General features: G+C 41.6%; 5 protein-coding genes across 5 annotated transcripts; 2 read left to right on the top strand and 3 right to left on the bottom strand.

The window, feature by feature from the left end:
* Positions 1-65: 65 nt before the first annotated feature.
* ptdss1b (phosphatidylserine synthase 1b) lies at positions 66-6,451 on the bottom strand. Its single transcript, XM_062409399.1, has 13 exons — positions 6,159-6,451; positions 5,868-5,959; positions 5,084-5,128; positions 4,857-4,981; positions 4,312-4,470; positions 3,683-3,834; positions 3,334-3,475; positions 3,046-3,158; positions 2,845-2,910; positions 1,890-1,989; positions 1,727-1,786; positions 1,559-1,637; positions 66-1,473 (listed from the first exon to the last, which is right to left on the bottom strand). Exons 1-13 carry the CDS (start codon positions 6,332-6,334, stop codon positions 1,295-1,297), a joined length of 1,488 nt encoding a protein of 495 aa, XP_062265383.1. The 5' UTR covers positions 6,335-6,451; the 3' UTR covers positions 66-1,294.
* A 239-nt stretch (positions 6,452-6,690) lies between these two features.
* mterf3 (mitochondrial transcription termination factor 3) lies at positions 6,691-10,301 on the top strand. The gene is made up of 8 exons (XM_062409400.1): positions 6,691-6,789; positions 7,681-8,048; positions 8,219-8,371; positions 8,468-8,657; positions 8,781-8,928; positions 9,029-9,100; positions 9,203-9,364; positions 9,476-10,301. Exons 2-8 carry the CDS (start codon positions 7,688-7,690, stop codon positions 9,668-9,670), a joined length of 1,281 nt encoding a protein of 426 aa, XP_062265384.1. The 5' UTR covers positions 6,691-6,789; positions 7,681-7,687; the 3' UTR covers positions 9,671-10,301.
* Positions 10,302-10,626: 325 nt separating this feature from the next.
* LOC133972813 (cytochrome b-c1 complex subunit 7) lies at positions 10,627-12,676 on the top strand. The gene is made up of 4 exons (XM_062410390.1): positions 10,627-10,684; positions 11,980-12,048; positions 12,180-12,346; positions 12,477-12,676. Exons 1-4 carry the CDS (start codon positions 10,666-10,668, stop codon positions 12,552-12,554), a joined length of 333 nt encoding a protein of 110 aa, XP_062266374.1. The 5' UTR covers positions 10,627-10,665; the 3' UTR covers positions 12,555-12,676.
* lrrc14b (leucine rich repeat containing 14B) lies at positions 12,677-15,639 on the bottom strand. Its single transcript, XM_062410389.1, has 3 exons — positions 15,185-15,639; positions 14,446-15,068; positions 12,677-13,762 (listed from the first exon to the last, which is right to left on the bottom strand). Exons 1-3 carry the CDS (start codon positions 15,458-15,460, stop codon positions 13,084-13,086), a joined length of 1,578 nt encoding a protein of 525 aa, XP_062266373.1. The 5' UTR covers positions 15,461-15,639; the 3' UTR covers positions 12,677-13,083.
* Positions 15,640-16,575: 936 nt separating this feature from the next.
* Positions 16,576-20,836, bottom strand: LOC133972723 (protein naked cuticle homolog 2; the record flags this gene model as incomplete). Its single annotated transcript, XM_062410296.1, has 7 exons — positions 16,576-17,705; positions 17,803-17,940; positions 18,105-18,240; positions 18,394-18,482; positions 18,898-18,934; positions 20,563-20,636; positions 20,728-20,836. Coding segments are annotated over 7 exons (1,038 nt in total), but the record flags the coding sequence as incomplete, so codon positions are not given.
* Between the last annotated feature and the right edge of the window lie 79 nt (positions 20,837-20,915).

Here is a 20,915-nt window from a genome sequence, read left to right as displayed (position 1 = left end):
TGTTACAAAGAAATGCCAGGCAACATGTCATTAAACTCTTAAATATCTTTGTCAGGACAATATGGGTCGGGCTCTAGTATACAGTACAATATAGTACAACATAAGAGAATGAAAGAAAAGCATGTATGCATTCATTCGCCCGTTTATGAGTTACACTGGCGGTCACTTAAACGTAAGTCTGATAAAACAGCCTTTAAATCATTTACTGTTAAGAGGCTTATATGTATAAATGTTCATGAAACTGTAGTAGAAAACTGATTGTAGTTTGCGGGCTGTTGAAGTGAACCGCATCATATGTCCCTGTGTGTGAACGAATGTCACACAGTAAGCGTGGGTCAACGTACGGAGAAAAGTCACTCAAGGAAATTTAAATAATTTTTCCTTTGTTTTGTGTTGTAACATCCATATTTAATCACTTTGTTATAAAAACAAATACCCAACAGACTTTCCCAATTATTCATGTACATAAAAACACCCATATAAAATCAAAGCTCTAACACAAAGTAGTGCATTGGAAATAAACAAATGTTAATTCAATTTATGTGAAACAGTCATTAAATTCACATTGTGTTAAAACTACGACTCAAAATGAACCTTTGAACAGGAGGATTTCCCCCGTGTGATTCTCCTCTGTTACTGATTGTCACCATGTGTGGCGCTATCATATTGAATGTCAGTCTTTGGTCACAACATGACACACAAACACTTCTTACTTTTCTCCAACAAATTCTTGATCCCACAATTGAATGGTTTCTATCTTGACCCAACCCCCCCACCATAAGTTTTATTGGAATCCTCTCCGTAGTTTTTGCTTAATCCTGCTGACACAAATAAACAGACAGGGGCCAAAACACAAACTTCTTTGCCTTGATGGAGGTAATAACTTTATAAATACACCAAAGTAAATGTTTTTACAATGAAGCTATTAAATAGAGGGCAAAGTAACAGAACAAAGAGATTATGTGCAGTAGGGACTTTAGCATATACATAAAAATATCAATAGTCTGGGAGGTGGTGTGGAAGTTTGCAAACTAGACCTGTCTGTAAAGCTGGTACATCCCTGACATGACATATCATGTGTCCCACAGTGTAAAAAATTGCAACACTCAGTAGTTTCAGGTAGAAAATGTATACGATGATGCTGAAGTCTGCATGGTAGTGTTTTTGTAGTTCAACATCCACCATTTCAACCTGATAAGTTCAAATAGAGCGTCCGGGCTTGATGGCGTTTTTTCTTTTGGTGTTTTGTCTTGGTCTGTAGGTTTCATTAAAACCTTTGTGTAACTCACCACAATTATTTTGAAGATTTAAGTGCATGATGGTTTTCACATTGTTTTTTTCCTGAGCATCCATCACTCATCTCTTTAAGAGAAAATCTGTGTTTCTTTCCTCCGTGGCCATTCACTAATCTGTTCCTCCCCGAGACTTTCTTCTGTTTTGTGGGTGCTGGACCTCTTGATGTCTCTTTCTGACCTGTGGTAGAACACATAAAAATATCAGACATTTCGGTTTCAGTGTATTTATGAGTCTTCACCAGTTGGTCTGATATGAGACTGACCGACAACATTGTCAAGGTTGATATCACAGACGTCGACCACACCGCGGTTATCACAGTCCTCACACTGCACAGAAAGGCTCTGAGAACAGAAGGAAGCTCAGGGTCAGGGTCAAACACTTTGTTGAAATGTCTAATACATGGTTTCAGATTACCACGGCAACATCTTACCTTTAGTTTACTCTGTTCAAACCAAACCATCACATATAAACACAGAAGTGTGATGAGCGCCTGAAGAAGAACAGAATGCACAACCCACATTTATGAATCTGCTTCAAAACTGGGGGTTCGATTATTTTATATATAAGAAAAAATACAACACGTAATTTCTTACCAGGCAGAGTAGCCACAGAAGAACATAACTAATCTCTGTCTTGGAAAATAGGTCATATCCAAATTTCACACAGGTGAGAGCCTCCACAGAAGAAATGACGCTGAGGAGAAATATAACAGGACAATTAGATGGATGCTTCTGCTGCTCTGGAGCTTTTTAACACAGGCCCATGTATTCAACAATCCCTCCCTCTCAGCCTCATTACAAGGGAGCTTCTCTGTAGATGTGAAACACATTTGAAATGTAACATTAGTGCTCCATATCTATCGTTTCTCAGCTATGACAAGAACTTGAAGTATGACCTTTCGTCATGTAGAAGGGTTCGACTGCACGAGTGAACCTCAGACAGAAGAGTCGTCTCTTTGTTCTGTATTTCAGGGCAGAGCCTGTACCGTTGCCATGGAAACTGGAGCAGACCGAGGGCATAAGCCGCTTTGTGTCTGAGACGAGGTCAGTAACTACATAATGGGAGGAATTTCTATTGGCTAGTAAAAAGACAGGTTGAAAATGGAACCAAAATACGGCTACTTTAATAATCATAATTTCAGACCAGATTACCTTTTTAATGACAGAATTCAATAATATCCAAAATACACACAATTTAAAAAGTACTAAGACGGATATTCTTTGCAATTTTTTTTTTTTTTAATTTTATTTATTTCAAAATATCCCTGTCCACACGTCTGAACTTTTAACAGGAGGAGATGAACATGTGGCACTATTGATTAATGGCGTGGTCAGAGTTCTCATCAGGATTAGTTTGATTCAAATATCACTGTGGGTACTCTGCTTCCTTGTGATACAGAATATGCCAACAGGGTCAATGATGACGGTTGGTTAAGTTTACTTATCAGAATACTCATACTTCTCAAGTATTGTGAATTCACAGTGAATTCAAATACTAGCATTAATGAAAATTTCCAACATGTTTATAGATATTCAGATAGATACTCACCCAAACACCCAGCACTGGGTGCCCACTCGTTTGCAGCGGGTGTCTGTCAGATACGCATAGTACTGCCTGAAAAAGGTTGAAGAAAAAAGGAAACCCGTTTTTTCACATAGAAAAGCAATCATTTCACATCTTCATACGCACCAGAGAGCACTGGATCACTTCCAAGTTCCAATTTGTTTTGGGTTGTATTCAGTTACTTACCGAACAGTGGGTGCAGTGATGGCTGCAAGGAGGAGGATGCGACACCAGCTGAGAGGGTGAGACACCTGGAAGATGAAGATGTGCTTGAGGAAGAAGGTGTTCAGCTCCGTCAGCTGTGAAGACAAGAAACGAGGGACAGACAGGACTGAATAGGATTCTCAACAGATGGAGTGGCCTGACCAACAGGGAGAGCAGGACAAGGGGGGGTAAATGAAATGATCAAAAGATCAGTAGTGAAGGTAAATGTTCCTTATAGCCCTAACATCAGGGGTTTTGGTCGGAGCCCACCTGCCATATGATCATGAAGAGGTAGATGCCTGCAAGTCTCTGGAAGGATGACTTCGGGTCAAGCCAGCGCACGTAGGTCCAACTGGCCGGGGTGAACTGGAGCACGGCTCGTTTTATTTTCCCCGTGGTGGTGTGGATTTCCCTGAACGGACACATTGTGAGCACAGTTCTTGTTCCCCTTTCAGTTTACCCTCAGTGATATGTTTAAAAATGCTTCTCAGCTGTGTTTTGCGGTCATGACAGAAAAGGTTTTCCAATAGTAACTTGCATTTTTTTAATTTGGGATCCAAATATGAATAATGTATATCACTTTAGAAAACTCAGCAGGAAAGAAAAATGTTTCACTGACTTGATACTGGCCCAGCGGTAGGTCCTCATCTCCAGAAAGCGGCAGGCGGTCATACCCAGCCAGATGCCTCCTCCGTTACACAACAGTATGTCCAGAATCACCTGATCCCACCAGCACTCAGCAAAGTTTGGCAGAAGATGCATGAAAAACAGCTGTGAAAAAGAGTGGAGATGATCATTAAAAACAAATATATGGATATGGTGTGAAGTAATATCTTTTCAATCAAGGGGCTGAGAGTTTGCTGGATTTGACTTAATCTAGAAAATGTATTGGTTTTACTGATTTTACATCTTGTTTGACCATAGGCTCTGTGACGCTTTCTATTCTGTGATTAGTAACTCTGGTGTTTGGCTCAATCTCGTAATCTAATCCCTCCTGTCCAGAGTTGGCAGCAGTCGAGGTATCAGTTCTGATCCCATGTACAAACTCTGCTTTGTTCAGGGTTTTTATCTAACTTCAATTCTTGTTGCCTGCCCACACTGAGAAGAAGCAGTCTTGTTCTAACCACATATTACAGCTGATTTAGTTTTTGACATGACCTTGCAGACTTTCCAGGGGCTTGAAGGTTGTTTTAGCTGCTGGAACTCTACATTAACTTGATCAGAAACTTTACAGAAGACACACGTTACCTCTGTTAGTTCCCAGGTGATGCTGATGGTCCAACAGAGGCCGTAGCTGCGGATGAGCAGAGCCTTCAAGGCCCAGCCGGCAAAGTGGCCGAACGCAAAGATGTCGAAGTGGCTCAGGACGCGCTCCCATGTTATCACTGTGCAGTTTACAGCATATTCCTGTAGAATAGAAAAGAAGATTGACCAAATCCTAAAATCACAATATCCACCAACAGAAGAAATCTCCTCTTAAGGCTTGTCCTAAAACGGAGATATTCACAATCGTGTTGAGCTTTCCCTCTATTAGTAAAAAGTGAAATACATAAATTTGCATTTGATTAGTTTTATTAGTACAAGAATGAAATGAGGATTAGTGCGCCAATAAAACTAAAATCAAGCCACTTTTATTTAAATAACCAAAAGTTAAAAGTTCTACATTTTACAACCTCTAGACAAAAAAAAAAATACAAAATCAATTTGGTTCAGATAAAAGAAAGCTCATCCAAAAACAACAACTAAACAATGAATGATGTGTGTGTGTGTTTCTAAGTCCAAAGACTTCTTACCATAATGTCGGCTTCCCGTTTGGCGTAGCGCAGATTTGGGTCCAGCCAGTACATCAGAGACTTCACTTGGTTCCAGTTGAGGAAGATGATGAAAACCAGGAACAGGAAGTACAGAACACTGAGACCTGACCACGACAGGAGAAAAGCGGGTGAGGTTAAAGATACATGAAACGTGGACCTGATCAGAAAACACAGGGGGGCTTTACATTTGATGCACAGTGACTTACCAAACACAATTCTCCATATCGCCGGATGAGGCCTGATAAAAGGTCCTAGAGAGGAAAGTTTGACAAAAGAAAAGTTCACTCACAATCCACCTTCTTGCTCCTGTCCACTGTTTTACCCAGAGGATGGAGTTCACTAAGCTTTCATGGACGAGCCCCTCCTCTTCTTCACTAGCCCGGCAATACTCACTCATTATCTACTCACCCCTAGGCCAATGGAGTGTTTGGGTATGGGTGTTTCCACAGAACACTTGTGGAGTCTTGAGGGTAAACTTTGTTGCAGCAGAATCCAAATACGAAGATTTGAAAATTGAAGTCCATGTTGTCCTCATCTTAGGCCATAATAAGTGTCTTCAAGCCCCAACATTCTTATTCGACTGTAAACAATGTCATTCACACCATGTCTCAAGCCTAAATGTCCTCTGACATTTACTGACTGACTTCGACTTTATTGGATTCTGCTGCGACGCTGTTTACTGAAACTTTGTGGAATCAAACCCTTCACCCACCCCTCCGTCGGCAATAGTGGTGAGTATATAATCAGTGGATTTTTCATTTTTGGGTGTGAATGTGTCCCGGCGGCAGATAAACTAAAAAGCTTTTACTGATCCACTGTGACATGAGATTTAGAAAAGCAGGAAAACCCTAATGTTTTGGAAGCTGGAAGCTGATAAAAAGTTAGATTCAATTATGATCTAATCATCACATATTTGGGCCATGACTGACAGAACATCAACGTGAACCATGGCGTCATGGTGCGTGTCAGTTCTTGTTCTCGGTTTCTCACCGTTCGGAAAAGCCAGGACACTGACGACCGAGAAGAAGGAAACAGCCACAATAAGACCAACTCGCAGATTGTTGTCTGAGTTCTCGTCATTCCTGTTGACGAACCACAGCACGTGTTAACAAAGGGGGATTGTGACCCGCCCCACATACATCTCTCTCACGCACACGCACACACACTCAACACTTGTTCTATATTGCCACAGGCAGCTGCAGGTGGAATTGAGGCAGTTTAACTCTGTGACTTCGAGGCGGAAACAGCTTGAAAATTAATATGAGAGACCCAGTTGTTTACCTGGTGAACGCAAAGTACATGAGGCTGAGCACAGTGGCCGTCAGCAGGCTGATGGTGTGCGGCTTGTAGAATAAATCAATGCAGATTTCGTCCACTTGTTGATCGTTTATCGCCCGGAAATGTAGTTTATCGTTGTTGTCTTCCTCCCGCGGGGCTCGGGAAGGAGCGGCGGCCATGATGTCACCGCCGGGACCGACTTTCTGACTTTTACTCGTGTTATCGAAGCAGCTAAAGCTAAAAGCTAACAGCTGATATAAGTGACAGGACGATGTGAGGAACCGGGAACCGCACACACAGAAAACCCCTGGAGGTGGACCGAACCACTTAGCTGACGGGGTGGACGCCAGCGAAGTTACACCTTTATTGATATGAATTAAAACGAGTAAATTTTAAATACGGGATTTCAGTAGACCTTTACGACTAGAAGTGTATCATTAAAATAATTTCTATGTTTAAAACCCACTTTTATAAGTACCTTAAAGGCACTGGTGTACCCGTACTTGCCCCGTAATGGTACATTCCTGGTTTGTTTCCGTTGACCTCTTCCGGTATTGAACACGTGAGAACAGTTGACATTGCGCGGTCTGTAACGAGGCTGTTCTGAGGGTGGAGACACATTGATTCACGAACTGTGAGTAGAATATCAACTTAAAGCTTCGTCCAACGTGTGTGTCTGGTCTCCGCCACGTGTTCGTGTGTGTGTGTGTGGTGGGGGGGGCGCTGGTGTGCAGGAGTTCAGGAAGGTACAGAGGAGCGAGATTGTGGGTGGCCTCAGAGGTGAGAAGCGCAATCTTGAAAATAATGCAGTGTTTGACTGGGAGCCAACGAAGCTGCTGAAGGACCTGAATAATGACTTCCTAGACTCATCTTCTGTCACCGACTGAGTCTTCTCCTAAATGAAGATGGAAGAATAGGCTATAAAATAATAATAATAATAATAATACATCTCAGAAACACCATTAATGAAACCAGTGAGACAAAACGTGAATTCTGTTTTTATTTAGAAAGTGCTTTAGAAATATTATCGATCGTAACTCTTATTACAATTGTGCACGAATTTACTGAATACAGTTTTCAATTAAAAAAGCCTGACTACAACAACAGTAAGTCTATGGCAGTGGTCAGTGCTCTCCAAACTGATTGAGATTCATTCAGTTTAGACTTAAGTGCTGCTTAAAAGGACAAACTCTGATTATAGCCTTTGCTGTATCAACGTGGCCCCACCTGGCCCCCCTTCGCAGCGCCGCTTATATTTGATCTTTGTTTTATCTCGTAAGTTGTGTTTTAGTTGTGTGTCTGTCTGTGTTGTATTATCCTGTATAAGCTTTCATACATGTAGATTACCCTTGTCTAGTGATAATAACAGAGTTGTGTCTACACTGTATAGTGCCTGGTTTTATTGCATTTGTATTCATATTCAATCATTTTTTTATATATGGACACGTGTGTAAAATGTGGTTTGTATTATGACAATATAAAACCAAACCAGATTTAAAGTGCTATGTTCATTTGTTCTCTGCAGAGTCACCATGGGTTCATCCTATGGGCAGGTGTGTCTAAGATGCAGAAGTCTTCTTTGCAGCGTTCCAGCGGCCTCCACCTGGAAGTGTTCCACTCAAGTTCGCCATTGCACAACAGTCTCAAGCACAGCCTCCAAAATCCTCGACGGGTCCTCAATTTTCACAGGGAATCACCGTACAACTCAGGCACGACAGAGGTGGAAACAACAGATGTTTTATTACAGTGACTTATCAGCTAAACATCTGGCAACTGAGGCTAAAGAAGACAAGTTCACAGAAGAGTCGTCAAGAACTGACGTTGTGGCGTATAGGAGCCCCCTGTCGCCAATCAGAGAAGATGTGCCCGTGAATGAAAACCAGATGCCATTAGGTACATATCGATTTGCCGTTATTCACAAATAATCTACATTTATAAATGGATGAATTAAATAGTTAAGGATCATTGTCATTGCCACCATCTTTCAGATAATTCGATTTCAGCTCTGTTGTTTTTCTCATGGGTGTTGAATCTAATCCATTTGAATTTTCTTCATTTATCAGATCTGGATTCTGTTGCTGAATATTCTGCATTAGAGGAGATCAGTGATGAAGAGGCCATCGCTATATGTGTTCCTGCAGCCATGCCTCCAGCCTCCACCTCGCTAAGAGACTACGTTGACAAGTCGGAGACACTCAGCAAACTGGTACAACTAGGTAATAAAACCAAAGCTGTTTGGCAGCAAATATAGAACTGTCGTTTAGCCCATGTCTATTTTTTTCTAATCATTCAACATATTCCTCTCATTTCAGGTGTGAATCTGTGGAAGCTTGAACAAAGGTCCAATGTTGGTTCCATGCTTCTGAGGCTTGACTTCAACACAGACGTGGCCCCAAGGCTGCTGTTTCTCAAAGGGATCGGGGTGGAGGACTCTCGCTTCGGCTATATCATCACACACAACCCCTTCATTCTCACTGAGAGTTTGGAAAACCTGCAGACCAGGTGAAATGAAGAAACATAAGTCTATGTTCTCCACAGAATGATGTAACCACATACACTCTATATTGTAGTGTTTTAAAGTCAGGTCTCTGTTAATAATATTCTATTTTTTGGTTGTTTGTGAAGGGTGAACTATCTCAAGGCAAAGAAGTTCAGCTCTGAGACTGTTGCATCCATGGTATCCAGAGCTCCGTATCTGCTAAACTTCAGCGTGAAGAGACTGGACAACAGACTGGGTTTTTATCAGCAGCAACTCAAGATCAGTGCTTCTAATGTAAGCGACTATCTCCAAGTGTCATCACAGTTTGTTGCAAACGTGAATTTGTCGATGGAAAGAAGAAAAGCAAATTATAACTGTTTGTTTCTCTTTCCAGACCCGAAACATTGTCAGTCGTCTACCCAGGTTATTGTGTGGCAGTTTGGAGCCAGTTAAAGAAAATCTGAAGGTACTAAATTGACCTTCCCTGGTTTGAGTGACGTATCCTGAGATACTCTGTGTAAATATTTTGATTAATTTCCGTGTTTATGTTTAAATTTGATCCATGTAGGTATGTGAAATCGAGCTCGGCTTTAAGGAAAATGAAATCCAAAGCATTGTTATTGCCGTCCCCAAAGTGCTGACTGCCAATAAAAAAAAGCTCACCCAAATATTTGACCTTCTCCACAATACCATGAAGGTGCCCCACCACCTGATCACCAAGTTCCCACAGGTAGTTTACACGGCTGCTTGTTCGCTCTTTTGCTAATTAAAGGGATTCATTTAATCTGTTCTGCATTTATCCATATTCAGAATTAAACATCGTGTGTCTCTCCTCACATAGGTACTGAACACCAAGTACCTGCGGGTCAAAGAACGCCACCTCTTCCTCGAGTACCTGGGAAAAGCTCAGTATGACACAACGCTGCCCAGCTACATCTCCCTGGACCGCCTGGTGTCTTTACCAGATGAGACTTTTTGCACTGAACTGGCTTCGGCCACATTGGAAGATTTCTACATGTTCCAAAAGACTCTTTGATTCTTTATGAGGACACATGAAAGTGGAGAGAGAATAAATACCATAAAGTCAGATGCATGATAACATGGGTGTCTTTAAACAAAAAGCATAGTGCATCAATGGTATTTGAAATAAAACCTTTGCTTTGTAAATGTAATGTTTAATAAATGTACACTGTGTAAATAAGCTTCTGTCTAAAACAACGGTCTATCTAATAAACCATGAACATGCTAAAAGTTCTGTTTACTTGTGGATGAGCTCCAAATGAGGGACTGTGTGTAAAAAAAATCTGGCTAATACGCCCAAGTGTTTGATTTTAAATTAAAAGCATCAATGGTAGAACAATGTTCTTCTTTAAAAAATATTAATTTATGAAAGCCAGAAAGGAAGATTTCCATTTAGTAATTTATTGTTTATTTATTCTCTAACATTCATGGTTGGGTTAAATAAACACTTACAGATATCCTTTTTAGATAATTGTCAGATATTGTATATACATGTCTTTAATCTATGTTTGACACAAATCTCGAAGTTGTGCTTCTCAGATTGTATCAATTCATAAAAGAAAGGAAGATTTCACAGATCTTTTTCACATCCAGACAACATGGGACCAGGTCTGCTTCCCAAACCACTTCACCTAGATTTGTCAAATCTGGAATATATTATCACAGACATGTTTAAGAATCTTTAAAATAAAGTTTCAGATTTGTGAAAACTGAAAATGTCACTACCTTTTTGTCATTTAAGTTACATTTCTGGAATCAGTGTTATTTTTTATTTGGGGATTTATCTATGATTCATTGGATAAAATCACAGTCCTGATCAGAGGTCAGAAATAGATTTTATTTTTAGTTTCCGTACTAATGAATTTGCAATCAAATTTTCGAGAACATTCATTTGTTCTGTATATTTTATTTTTATAACTGAATAATCAGCCAAAAATGGAAAATTGTGTAATGATCAGCGACCTCATTTCCCTTACCCGTCATGCACTCCGCTCGTCCTTAAAGTTAAAGATGGCGTCGAGGGCACCAGGTAAATCCACATCGCTCCTTCCTGATATTTCTCGTTTTAAACCAGCTCATTAATGTCATGTTAAACGTGTATGTCGTTGAACGTGCTGTTACTTTTCGCTTAACGTCGCGTCGTGTTCATTTCTTCTGTGTGAATTTGTGTTGTTGCGCATTTCACTTGCCTGTGTCCTCTGTGTCCCCGAGCTAGCTGCTGTGCTAAGGGCGCTGAGCGGCTAGCGCTAGCTTAGCCTTAGCCGCTGGTGCTCATCACCACAGTGAAATAATCTATATTTATTTATATAACAACCACCCACTCACTTTCTCGAAATGTTAACCTAGCGGCTGCTGTCGCATTTAGCTCTTATTCAGCTAATTAATGTATAGATAATCCAATGTCTTCTACCGCTAGCTTCTTAGCATCAGAGCCAGTGTTGTGTTCTGATGTCATCTAATCTCAGATCGACATGCTATCCACTATTTGTCCTTCAGTTTTCAATGTTTCAATCAGTCAACGTGGCCTGAAAGCCCTAGGTGGGTTTCATGATGTTTCATGATGTTTCATGATATGTTATGTGCAATAACATATCTTTACTGGTGTTTGTCTAAAAGTTGTTCTATCCTGAGGAAATCAGAAATCAAATCATGAAGTGGAGGATATACACATACTAATAATGCAGCAAGTAGAAGGCAAAGTCTCATTCAAAATCCTACTTAACTAAAGGGTTTCTTCATCATAATGCAGTGATGCCAGTATCATTAGTAAAAGCGTTGCCTCTGCAGAAAAATGGTCCTTGAACAGTGTATAGATTGAGTACTGCTGTGTCTGTATGATTAGCTGCGTTTATTGACTTCTTCATTTTCATTTATGTACTTAGTCCCAGACCCTCTCAACTACAAGGTCAATACCCCTCCACCTGATCACTATAGAAAGAAGGAACAAATACGAGGCTCTGCTTCAACATAATCTTTTAGGAACTTTTATAACCTTTAGTTTCAAATTACATACCTTCAAAAAAAATAGTTATTTACCAATGTAGGCCTCAAACCATCAAATTATGTTTTCCATAGGAATTTAATGGAGCATAAATGTAATGTAGTAGAAGATAAAAATACTCAAGTAAAAAAAGTGCAGTACTTAGAAAATGTATGTAGTTGCTTTCCACCTCTGCAAAAATGGTGAGTTACATCATTTGGTGGTAGTATTACTGTATCACTGCTGGAACCAGACCCCTTCCTCTCCGCATTTTCTAGTATTTGAATTTCTTTCCCTGTTATCTGATTGTGCTGACTGATCCTGTCTTCTTGTTATGTCCACAGTAGCAACGGGCCGGCTAATGCTCGGAATCCGCAAATGGTATTACGGCATGTGTGGCTTCAACAAGCTTGGTAAGGACAAAGACCAACGGACAACATATTTGCCCATATTTTGAATTGTCTTGGATTAACATGTGCAGATGTATTATTGTTTTTCCATCCAGCATCTTCAGCATTGCACGTTTTCTTGTTTTCTGTGACAGGTTTAATGCGTGATGACACAATCGAAGAAAATTCGGATGTGAAACAAGCCCTGAGCCGGCTTCCAGAGAATGAGCTCAACAACAGGGTGTTCAGGATCAAGAGAGCCCTGGATCTTAACATGAAGCAGCAGATCCTCCCTAAAGATCAGTGGATGAAATTCGAGGAGGTAGACAGAAAACTGTTATTTTATACTGAGTGACTTTGCCAATAACCAGATCCTACTAGACAGAAATATTCAATTCTCAATGTAAAGGGATTCAGAGAGGTTTAACTAACAAATTATATTTTTCCTGTAGGATGTCAGCTACCTGTCCCCATATCTGAATGAGGTGATCCGTGAGCGTGAAGAAATGGAAGAGTGGACGAAGAAGTAGATGGTTCCTGATCAGAGCTGTGGATCTTGAGTCCTTGCATGTTTGTCCCCTGGTTTAATATTTAAAATGAAAAGTGACCCCTATAAGATGGTGCTCATTAAAGAAATATACATTTTCAAAGATTTGCAAGTTTCACGTTTTATAAATGGCAATGAAACAATCACATATGTACACCTGGTAGAATGGGATCTGCCCCACATTGCATATAAGATATGTGACTTAACAAATCCAGTTATATACAACATTTAAACCAGAATATAGACATAAGAAAATATACATTAGATACAGGTAACAAAATATGCATTTATGGCTATGCCACAGTAGTTACATCTTTATCTGCACTGCACATCTGCGAGTTACCGACTAGGAGGTAATAAATCGACTGGAATTGAATTCCTGTATGATGCTATAGTCAAACACAAGTAGTCATCTAGATTTATCATCACAGTGATGACTAATGACTGATAACGCACTGCATTGGCACTATAAATTGAATATGGCCCATTCTACCAGACCATTCATTTAATCTCTAATCATCTTTCTGAGCCTGTGATCTCCTGTGGTCCACTTCATCTATGGTTCCCACAAAGTTCCCCATGACACTGTTGAAAGACCTTAGCATGGATACCCCCAGCTCGTTGTTGGTTTCATGAATGTCTGGATCGTACGCCCCCATGAGAGGTGTGCACACCTTGACATTCCCCCTACCACATCCCTCCAGGATGCTCAGAAGCTGACATCTGACCTCCTGAAACAACTCACAGTTGTAAATCAGAAGGACTGAATCATCAAGAGGATAAGCAACATCCTCGGGGTAGCACTCTCGGGGAACTGGTACCTCTATGTACCTTAACTTTGGAAATCTTCGAGACAGCATGGAGAATAGGCTTCGCTGGGCTGCAGAGGTCAGAGGGTTTCCCAGGAGTTTGAGCTCCTCCAGCCCCTGACAGGGAGCCAGAGCGAGAGAGAGGGCGTCCACGTGCTCGTCTTCGATGCTGCACTCCTCGAGGGTCAGGCTGGCCAGTGTGGCAGAGCAGCGGCTGAGCAGCTTGTGGAAGCCAGTGGGGAAAGAGCCGAAGACGTCGTGTCCACTGATGTCCAGGCGGACCAGGGTCTCACTGTGGAGGCTGTTGGACAAGTACGTCATGTCCACGCGGGTCAGACAGCAGTTCGCCAACTCCAAGCACTGCAGAGGTGTGTTGAGAGGACTGTAAAGAGAAATGAAGTGGTGTTGAATGAGATTAAAGTGCAACACAGTTGTACATTTGTATTCAGTAAGTAGCAGGCAGACACACTAAAGTGCTTTGTGTTGGGTAGGATTAGTCATTTGCTCTTTGCAACAAATATTGAAACCCCCAAATTTATTTATGGGTCTGTTCTTTTCTCATTTTGCAATTCGTTTTGAGATTTTAAATGTTCAAATTACACGCCAGACTTCGATTGACAGCTCTGTTTTATGTTTTTTTTTATTTGTTGGCTCTGAAATGCAATTACAACAACAAATCAAGAAGCACAACGGCATAACTTCAAACGGAAAAGGCTTGTTGCTGATTGGATGGACGCATTGTCCATGTGTTTTGTTGTGTTTTGTTATCTGCGGTTGTCTATTTTGATTTGCAGTAGTTTTATCCTCCTGCTCTATTTCCGATCGAACTGTGAAGCATATCTCACCAGCAGCTGTCTGTCCTCACACTGGCATCATTTAAGCTAACAGCTGAATACATCCCATTCCTGTACATGAGCTTGAAAGCTGCTTTGTGCTGTGATGCTGGTGAGAGGTTTTGACTTTGAGCTGTATTAAACCTCATGAAGCTGCAAGGTGCCGGTAAGATATCTCATTTATACAAAGGACATGTGTTCTGTTTTTTTCTACATCTGTCTATTCACTGACCTCAGCACCTTGCGTAGTTGCCCAGTAAGAGTTGAGAATCCCATGTAGAGCTCAGTCAGGCTCAGCTTTGCCAGCAGGTTACCGATGGTGGCCAACAGATTCTCGTCAGAGGCCAACCTCCGAACATCCAGCGCCCCAGCCGGCAGGGTCAGAGACTGGAGTTTAGGGAAATCCACCCGGGACAGCAGCACCTCCAGATGTGGAGCCTCCAGGGGAACATTGTGGACCATCTCGAGCTTTGTGATGGATTCGGGCTCTGCGAGCCGGAGAGCATAGAAGAGCTGCTTGAGAGCGAGAGAATCGGCCCGAAAAACAATGAAACGAGGCTTCAGTGGACAGCAGCGGAGGAGGAGGAAGGCTTGAGTCACAAGCTCATAGTTGCGGCCTGTGACAAAGCCGTTCAGACGAACGTCGACCGACACTTCGAAGGCAGATCGGGACACATCCAAGGCTTGCATGGCGACCACGATCTCATAGCAGATTTGGGTCAGGAGTTGGGTTCTCGCCCATCGACCCAGGGTGGAGCGGCAGTGACAGTCCTGATGCTCGATGTCTTTCAGGCCAGTGAGGTCCACCACACGGAGGCACTTGGCATACATTGTTGGAGGAGACAGCACGTAATCCTTAAGAAGACCAAATAAAGTTCATATAAATTTGATTTGACCATATGACTGAGAACCCGGATAATGCATGGATGTGACAAGAAGATGACCAGATGCACTTGAGAACAGTGACGTACCTTTAAGCCAGTCAGAAACGCCACCAGACAGAGCCGGCAGGTGCGTGAGGTGAGGTCCATCTGACAATCGGCGGTTTTTCCCAGGAGCCTCTGCATGTTGAGCTCTGGAAGAGGCCACGTTTGGACCAGAGCATGCAGCAGGTCTGCCTGCTCGTGGAGGTAGCAGGCCTTGAAGAGAAGTGGGTAGAGATTAAAAGACAAACAGTTGAGGTTCTCCAGGGCGGTTGGACCAGTCTGGACGAAACTCTCTGCAGCGAGGAATCCCAGGGACTTCATGTTCCAGGTTGTTTTCCCTGCTTGTTGCACAAATCAAAGTTTCTTAGCGGGAACTGTCAAACAGCTCCACCTGCCATTGTCTTCCCTCCTCAACTTTCTGCTTTGTTGGTGTCCTGTGCTGTTGTCTATCCGGGGGTTGTGCATTTGTCTGGGACAGGGCTCGTTGTGTTGAGGCAGGAATTAGGCACAGGGGTCTTGTGGTAGGTCAGCGGTCTGAGGTTATTTTTAGGAGCAGCTGTCTCCCGTCCTTTTTCTGGGGCACGGTGTCCACTTGCAACTTTTGCCAGAGAGATAAACAGGAAGTGGGTGGTTTGGAAACCTGTCACTAATCACACAAACACACACACACACACACACACACACACTCACACTTACACACATGCTGTAACGACCAAAGAAAACAATGTTCTGAGAGCAGAAATAGAAAAGCAACATAGGAACAATCTAAATATAGTGAAACAAACGAAATTAGATTAGAACATTTTGAATGTAGAGACACACACAGGAGCTCTCTGTGTGCTCACATGCATCAATACGTTTTTCCTTATGAAATGTAATAATGTATTCATCAACATTTCCATCAAATGACCTCAGAAAAATAAGATTTGCAGATTCAATATGTATTGTACATTATGTTCGACTGAAGCTTTTGTCAATGGAGACATATTTCAAAATTCAAAAAACAAACTAGAATTGGACTGCTAAAAGCAGACTGCAGCTATCACGTTCTAGGAGCCACGGTGACCTTTGACCCAAACCTTATCAGTTGATTGTCTTGAGTGTTCATGAGGCAAGAAGGGTTTGGTTAGTTAAGTTATTATTAGTACAGACCGATAACTGGAAAAAATCATGTCTCCAGTCCTTGTCTGTCCCTGGCACGGAGACATAAAAACTGATGTTTGACGTTGATTTCGACATCTGAAATATAACCTGCTGTTGTTACTGCAGAGTTTCTATTACTAATACAAACAACCTATTGTGCCCAGAAATGAGGAAATACTCAAACATCAGTTTGTTTCTGTTTAAGGACATTTATTACCTCTGAATCGTTTGCTCACATTGAGTAAATACAGCCAAAAGAAAATAACTGAAAACAAATATAGGAATTCCCAGGTTGTTATATGAAGTGTGAACTATAAAAAGTTGAGTTATTCAAATTATTGTTGAATTTATATTCTTACATTTGGCCAGAGAAATAAATATATCATCATGTCAGAATAAATTAACAGAATAAAAACATTTACATGACAGAAATACTCTGTTTTAATTTTAGCATTATGTTAGTACCATCAAGCAGGGAAGACATCTTCTTCAGGTTACTGTGACTCGGGAGACAGAACGGGTTGTCCACTGACCACAGGGTCGGTCGTATGATCCCCAGCTCCTTCAGTCAATAAGTAAAACGCGTAATAATAGTATGCAGCATATATTAGTGCTATATGAATGTGACTTATACTGTAAAGACTAGATACAATCCATGTACCACGTTGTTAACATGCAGTGCTGGGAGGATTTCAAAATCAAAGCATTATACAACCCTGCACAGTGCACCTTTACATTTCATGTTCTACCTGAGAGGAAACTGATAATCTAAAGTGCTTTAAAAGTGTCATTCAGTGGGCAATGAGCAGACCTTCCAGGACCTAGTGTGGGTAATCTAACAGCACTTTGTTTGATTTAGATAGAAGTGTCTCAACCGGTTTCCACCACTAAGTGAATTGAATATAAAGGAGACGACTTGAGGACCAACCCTTCTCCCCTGAATCCAGTGTCATGTATTTGGAATGCGTTTATGAAGGGTGGTAGTGGTGGTGGTGATGATGATGATGGTGCTCGTGGTGGTGATGATGCTCATGTCTCTGGGCCCCACCGGGGAGATGAAGTTTACTGAGCCTCTCCCTCTCCTCCCCTTGTTGGAACAGGGAGCCAGGATGTCTCAGGGGCGTGGGAGCCTCTGTCACCCTGGAACGAAGCCTCTTGCTGTGGGTAAGATGGGGGGGACTATGTGCTGGAGGGTGAAACTGGGTCGGATGGCACCATGAAGCGGGATGTTGGCCGTGCAGCTTGCAGGACTTTCCTTCTCCTCTGCTCCTGTCTTTGCCCACTGACCCCGGCTTATTCTTGAGAGAATGGAGGAATGAGGGGCTTCCAGGGGACTCGGAGGAGATGCAGTGCTCCCTTCCTGCCACTGGGTGGTGCTGAAAAGCAGAGTGAGTTTGATGTCCTGGGTCCAGAGAGGGGGTCTCTGGAAAAAAAGAGGAAAAAACACTTCAGGTAAATCTAATCGAGACTTTTTATTGATGTGAGGTGTTTAAGTTGTGATATCTGGAAACATAATTTGCCTGTTGTGTCAAATTTAGAGGTGTAGTTCTCAATGCCAGCTAGATCCAGGTAGTGGTTTCTGCGCTCGATGTTTTCATCCACACAGTAAAGTTTCGTCGCTGGGCTTCCAGCCTCCTGAAACGCTCCTGAGTCCTTTTCTGTGGCGGTTTTCCGTGAGACAGAGATAAACATCATCAAATCATAGACTGCATAGTCTACAGTTCTGAGCCATGCAACAGGTTTGCCAAAGTGTCCCTTTCGATTCCTCTGTATTTCCCCTATACGTGTCATATTGAGGGTTTGGAGAGCCAAGTAATTTTACCTGTTTGTGAAATATTTTCGGAGCAGGCTGAGGGAGCTACAGCGACCTTGATCTTCAGGGGTGTGTTCTCCAAACAAGGCTGCTTCACAGAGGCCTCCAGAACCTTACACATGGAGTGTATGAGACTGGACATACCCTGCAGAACACACATTCACACAATGTGTAACAGAAACTTAAAAGACATTTGCCAATGGCAATTATCCAGACATGTGAGAATCACAGTCATCGGATATTCTGCTAAAACAAATCCCACAATCCATTGGTCAGAAGCGTGAAGACGAACACTCACACCAGCGTTGCTTTTCTTCTGCTTTGTCTCTTTAATGTCCGAAAAGGAAATGTTCTTTTCCTTGTCATGTGTCGTCTTCGTTGGCAAAACTACTAAGAAACACATAGAGATGAACTTTGAGTAACAATATTTGTAGTAACGGACTCACAGAACTAGGTATAACAACAGTTATTACTATTAGATCACGATGTTTCATTATTGCACAGATATGACATTTGGATCGCTCACTCAAGGCCAGACAAGATTAGTTTTAATCACTATTGTGTTAACATGCTATGCCTTTGTAATTGATTTCATCTTTATTATAAACTGTTGTTAAAAAGTCCAAACTCTTCCACAGAGGAATAAAACCGATGAGTTTAAATTCACCTCATGTCTTGTTTTACTGGGAAATAAAGGGAATATAACGTGTCAAAGCTTATGTATCAAAAGTGGTTGTGCGCTAAATCGACCCAATAAGAACAGAGCGACACATCAATATGATGCATGTTACTCTGTACTCACCCTTGAGGTTGCAGCTATGGTCGGACATGCCCAAGTTCTGTGAGAAACATGAGCGAGAGAAAGAGGAAGCGATTAAGTGATTTTTCATGTCCACTGAGTGTTGATATGGAGACGCGAGCAAAGCTGAACAATCCCTGAACTTCTGGTGTGTAATTGTTTCCAGGAAACTGTCACCAGCATCACTTTGACGATAATCAATATCGACACTGATGATATGTTACCAGATGAAGCAGTGATTTGCATTTTTTTAATTACTCACATTAAAAGACACAAAATAAAAATAAATTGGACAGCAGAGTAATACGAGAAGGAGAAAATTCTAAGTCTTGTTTCTAATGTTGGAAAAAGAGAGTTCATATTGCACTAAATTGGACAGATTTCAGCAGAGTCATGGAGAATCAAACTATAATAGGCTGGAAAATGTAACCACAGGAAGCAGTCTGCTATTAACACGCACAGAAACTCCACCACCAACCGTTACACAACTTGGAGTTGACGTCTTTTCCCCTTACAACTACACAACTCTCAAGAACGTCTGTACAACATGGTACAGACGTGTACCATGTACCAAACAAGAAAAGTGCTGATAACTCACATCAGATCTCATGACTGCAGCGATAGAAGATTCAATTTAGTGAGGAGGAGAGAACATGTCTTTGTCAACTCTATTTTAGACCAGTGTTAAAACTAATTTACGCTTCCAACACGCAACCCTGTGATCCTTCGAGGCACATAAAAACATCTGTTGTTAACTCTCACCATCATAAATCTGGTTGAACAGATAAAACCAGTGTGTTTGTAGCTATGAGGAGAGTGTGTGACCGTCACCAGCTTTTAGTCTTGGAGGAAAAATAAACGAAAATTAGGATTTTTATCAAACTACTTCTGATTCCAAGTCCCTAAACGTGAGGGTCTCATTAAAGTCTGCATGTGATGCCATTTACGCAAGCAAACACCCAGCCCTCCTCTCCACACCCTCCACACATCCAAAGACCACTGACCCCCCCACCCTCACACTCTGTCTGCAGAAGGAAAGCAGTTCCAGATGTGGAGACTTTTTTCCCCCCTCCAGTGCACGCCTGTATAAAGAGCTGGCTGTGTGGAGGAGGGTAGCGGCTCTGCTGCACTTCACAGACTTGGAAGTCTCTTTATAGAGAAAGGGCGGAGGAGGGGGAGGATGTAGGCGACCATGCCTCCATACACCTTTTATGTCTCTTGGATGAGATGTGAGCCGACACTGTTTCGTCCAAAAGCTGCGGGCGGTGGCATTTATTTAAATCAGTACATGAGGAGGCTGCTAAAGTTTGTGTTTTTACTTGTTTTTTTGGTTCTGCAGTATGAGATCTGAGCTCTGTTGGTTACATGTACAGCTCTGAAGCATGTATGATGTAGCTCTGGAGGTTTTACATTGATAATCCGTTTGGGGCCAAGTAAAGTCATTTAATTAATATAACTTCAAATGCACATATGGATTAATTCAGATGAGGAAAAACACCCCTCAGACCCATCTTTAATGATATTTATTTCTCAATTTAAATATAAATGAAACCTCTGTGATCAGCATGTGACAAGTTTCCATCACCAGGAATATACTCATAAATAATACTGGTACTAATAACAACAACAACAACAACAACAACAACAACAACAAAATACAATCTCTACCTCTGTCAGTTTGCCACTGTGTTTGTGCTCCAGTTCCCCCTGACAAGTCAACACACTGGGGGCCAGACTATCACCTGCAGAACATAAATATAAAGTATACAATATATATTTTAAAGGAAAACACACACACGTCAATGGTTGAATTTGATGTAATAACAATCTCACCTTCAGGACTGTGTCTGCGTTTCAAAGCTGAGAAAAAGTAGACCAAAGTAAATGTGATGTCTGATAATATGTATTTAATAAAAGAAGCAGTCAAATTGAATGTAAAGTCTCACCAAGTTTGGACTGTAACTTGCCCATGCTCCTGTTTGTCCTTTTTCATCAGTGAAAACTCATAACGTCCAACTCAT

Source organism: Platichthys flesus, chromosome 17, assembly GCF_949316205.1.
Source record: "Platichthys flesus chromosome 17, fPlaFle2.1, whole genome shotgun sequence".
NCBI lineage: Eukaryota > Metazoa > Chordata > Actinopteri > Pleuronectiformes > Pleuronectidae > Platichthys > Platichthys flesus.
Note: the sequence above shows the minus strand (reverse complement) of the source record. Positions and strands in the feature narration are given on the sequence as shown.

Bases quoted from the DNA above. Each gene is read 5' to 3' on its own strand.
- ptdss1b (XM_062409399.1), bottom strand. From the start codon at position 6,334: ATGGCCGCCGCTCCTTCCCGAGCCCCGCGGGAGGAAGACAACAACGAT. The intron at 4,982-5,083 runs GTAAGTCACTGT...TGTCGTGGTCAG, and splicing joins GATATGGAGAATTGTGTTTG to GTCTCAGTGTTCTGTACTTC. The intron at 1,638-1,726 runs GTAAGATGTTGC...TTCTGTTCTCAG, and splicing joins TTGAACAGAGTAAACTAAAG to AGCCTTTCTGTGCAGTGTGA.
- mterf3 (XM_062409400.1), top strand. From the start codon at position 7,688: ATGGGTTCATCCTATGGGCAGGTGTGTCTAAGATGCAGAAGTCTTCTT. The intron at 8,658-8,780 runs GTGAAATGAAGA...TTGTTTGTGAAG, and splicing joins TTGGAAAACCTGCAGACCAG to GGTGAACTATCTCAAGGCAA. The intron at 8,929-9,028 runs GTAAGCGACTAT...TTCTCTTTCCAG, and splicing joins TCAAGATCAGTGCTTCTAAT to ACCCGAAACATTGTCAGTCG.
- LOC133972813 (XM_062410390.1), top strand. The intron at 12,049-12,179 runs GTAAGGACAAAG...TTTCTGTGACAG, and splicing joins GTGTGGCTTCAACAAGCTTG to GTTTAATGCGTGATGACACA. The intron at 12,347-12,476 runs GTAGACAGAAAA...TTTTTCCTGTAG, and splicing joins AGTGGATGAAATTCGAGGAG to GATGTCAGCTACCTGTCCCC.
- lrrc14b (XM_062410389.1), bottom strand. From the start codon at position 15,460: ATGAAGTCCCTGGGATTCCTCGCTGCAGAGAGTTTCGTCCAGACTGGT. The intron at 15,069-15,184 runs GTACGTCACTGT...GGTCTTCTTAAG, and splicing joins CGTTTCTGACTGGCTTAAAG to GATTACGTGCTGTCTCCTCC. The intron at 13,763-14,445 runs GTCAGTGAATAG...TTCTCTTTACAG, and splicing joins CAACTACGCAAGGTGCTGAG to TCCTCTCAACACACCTCTGC.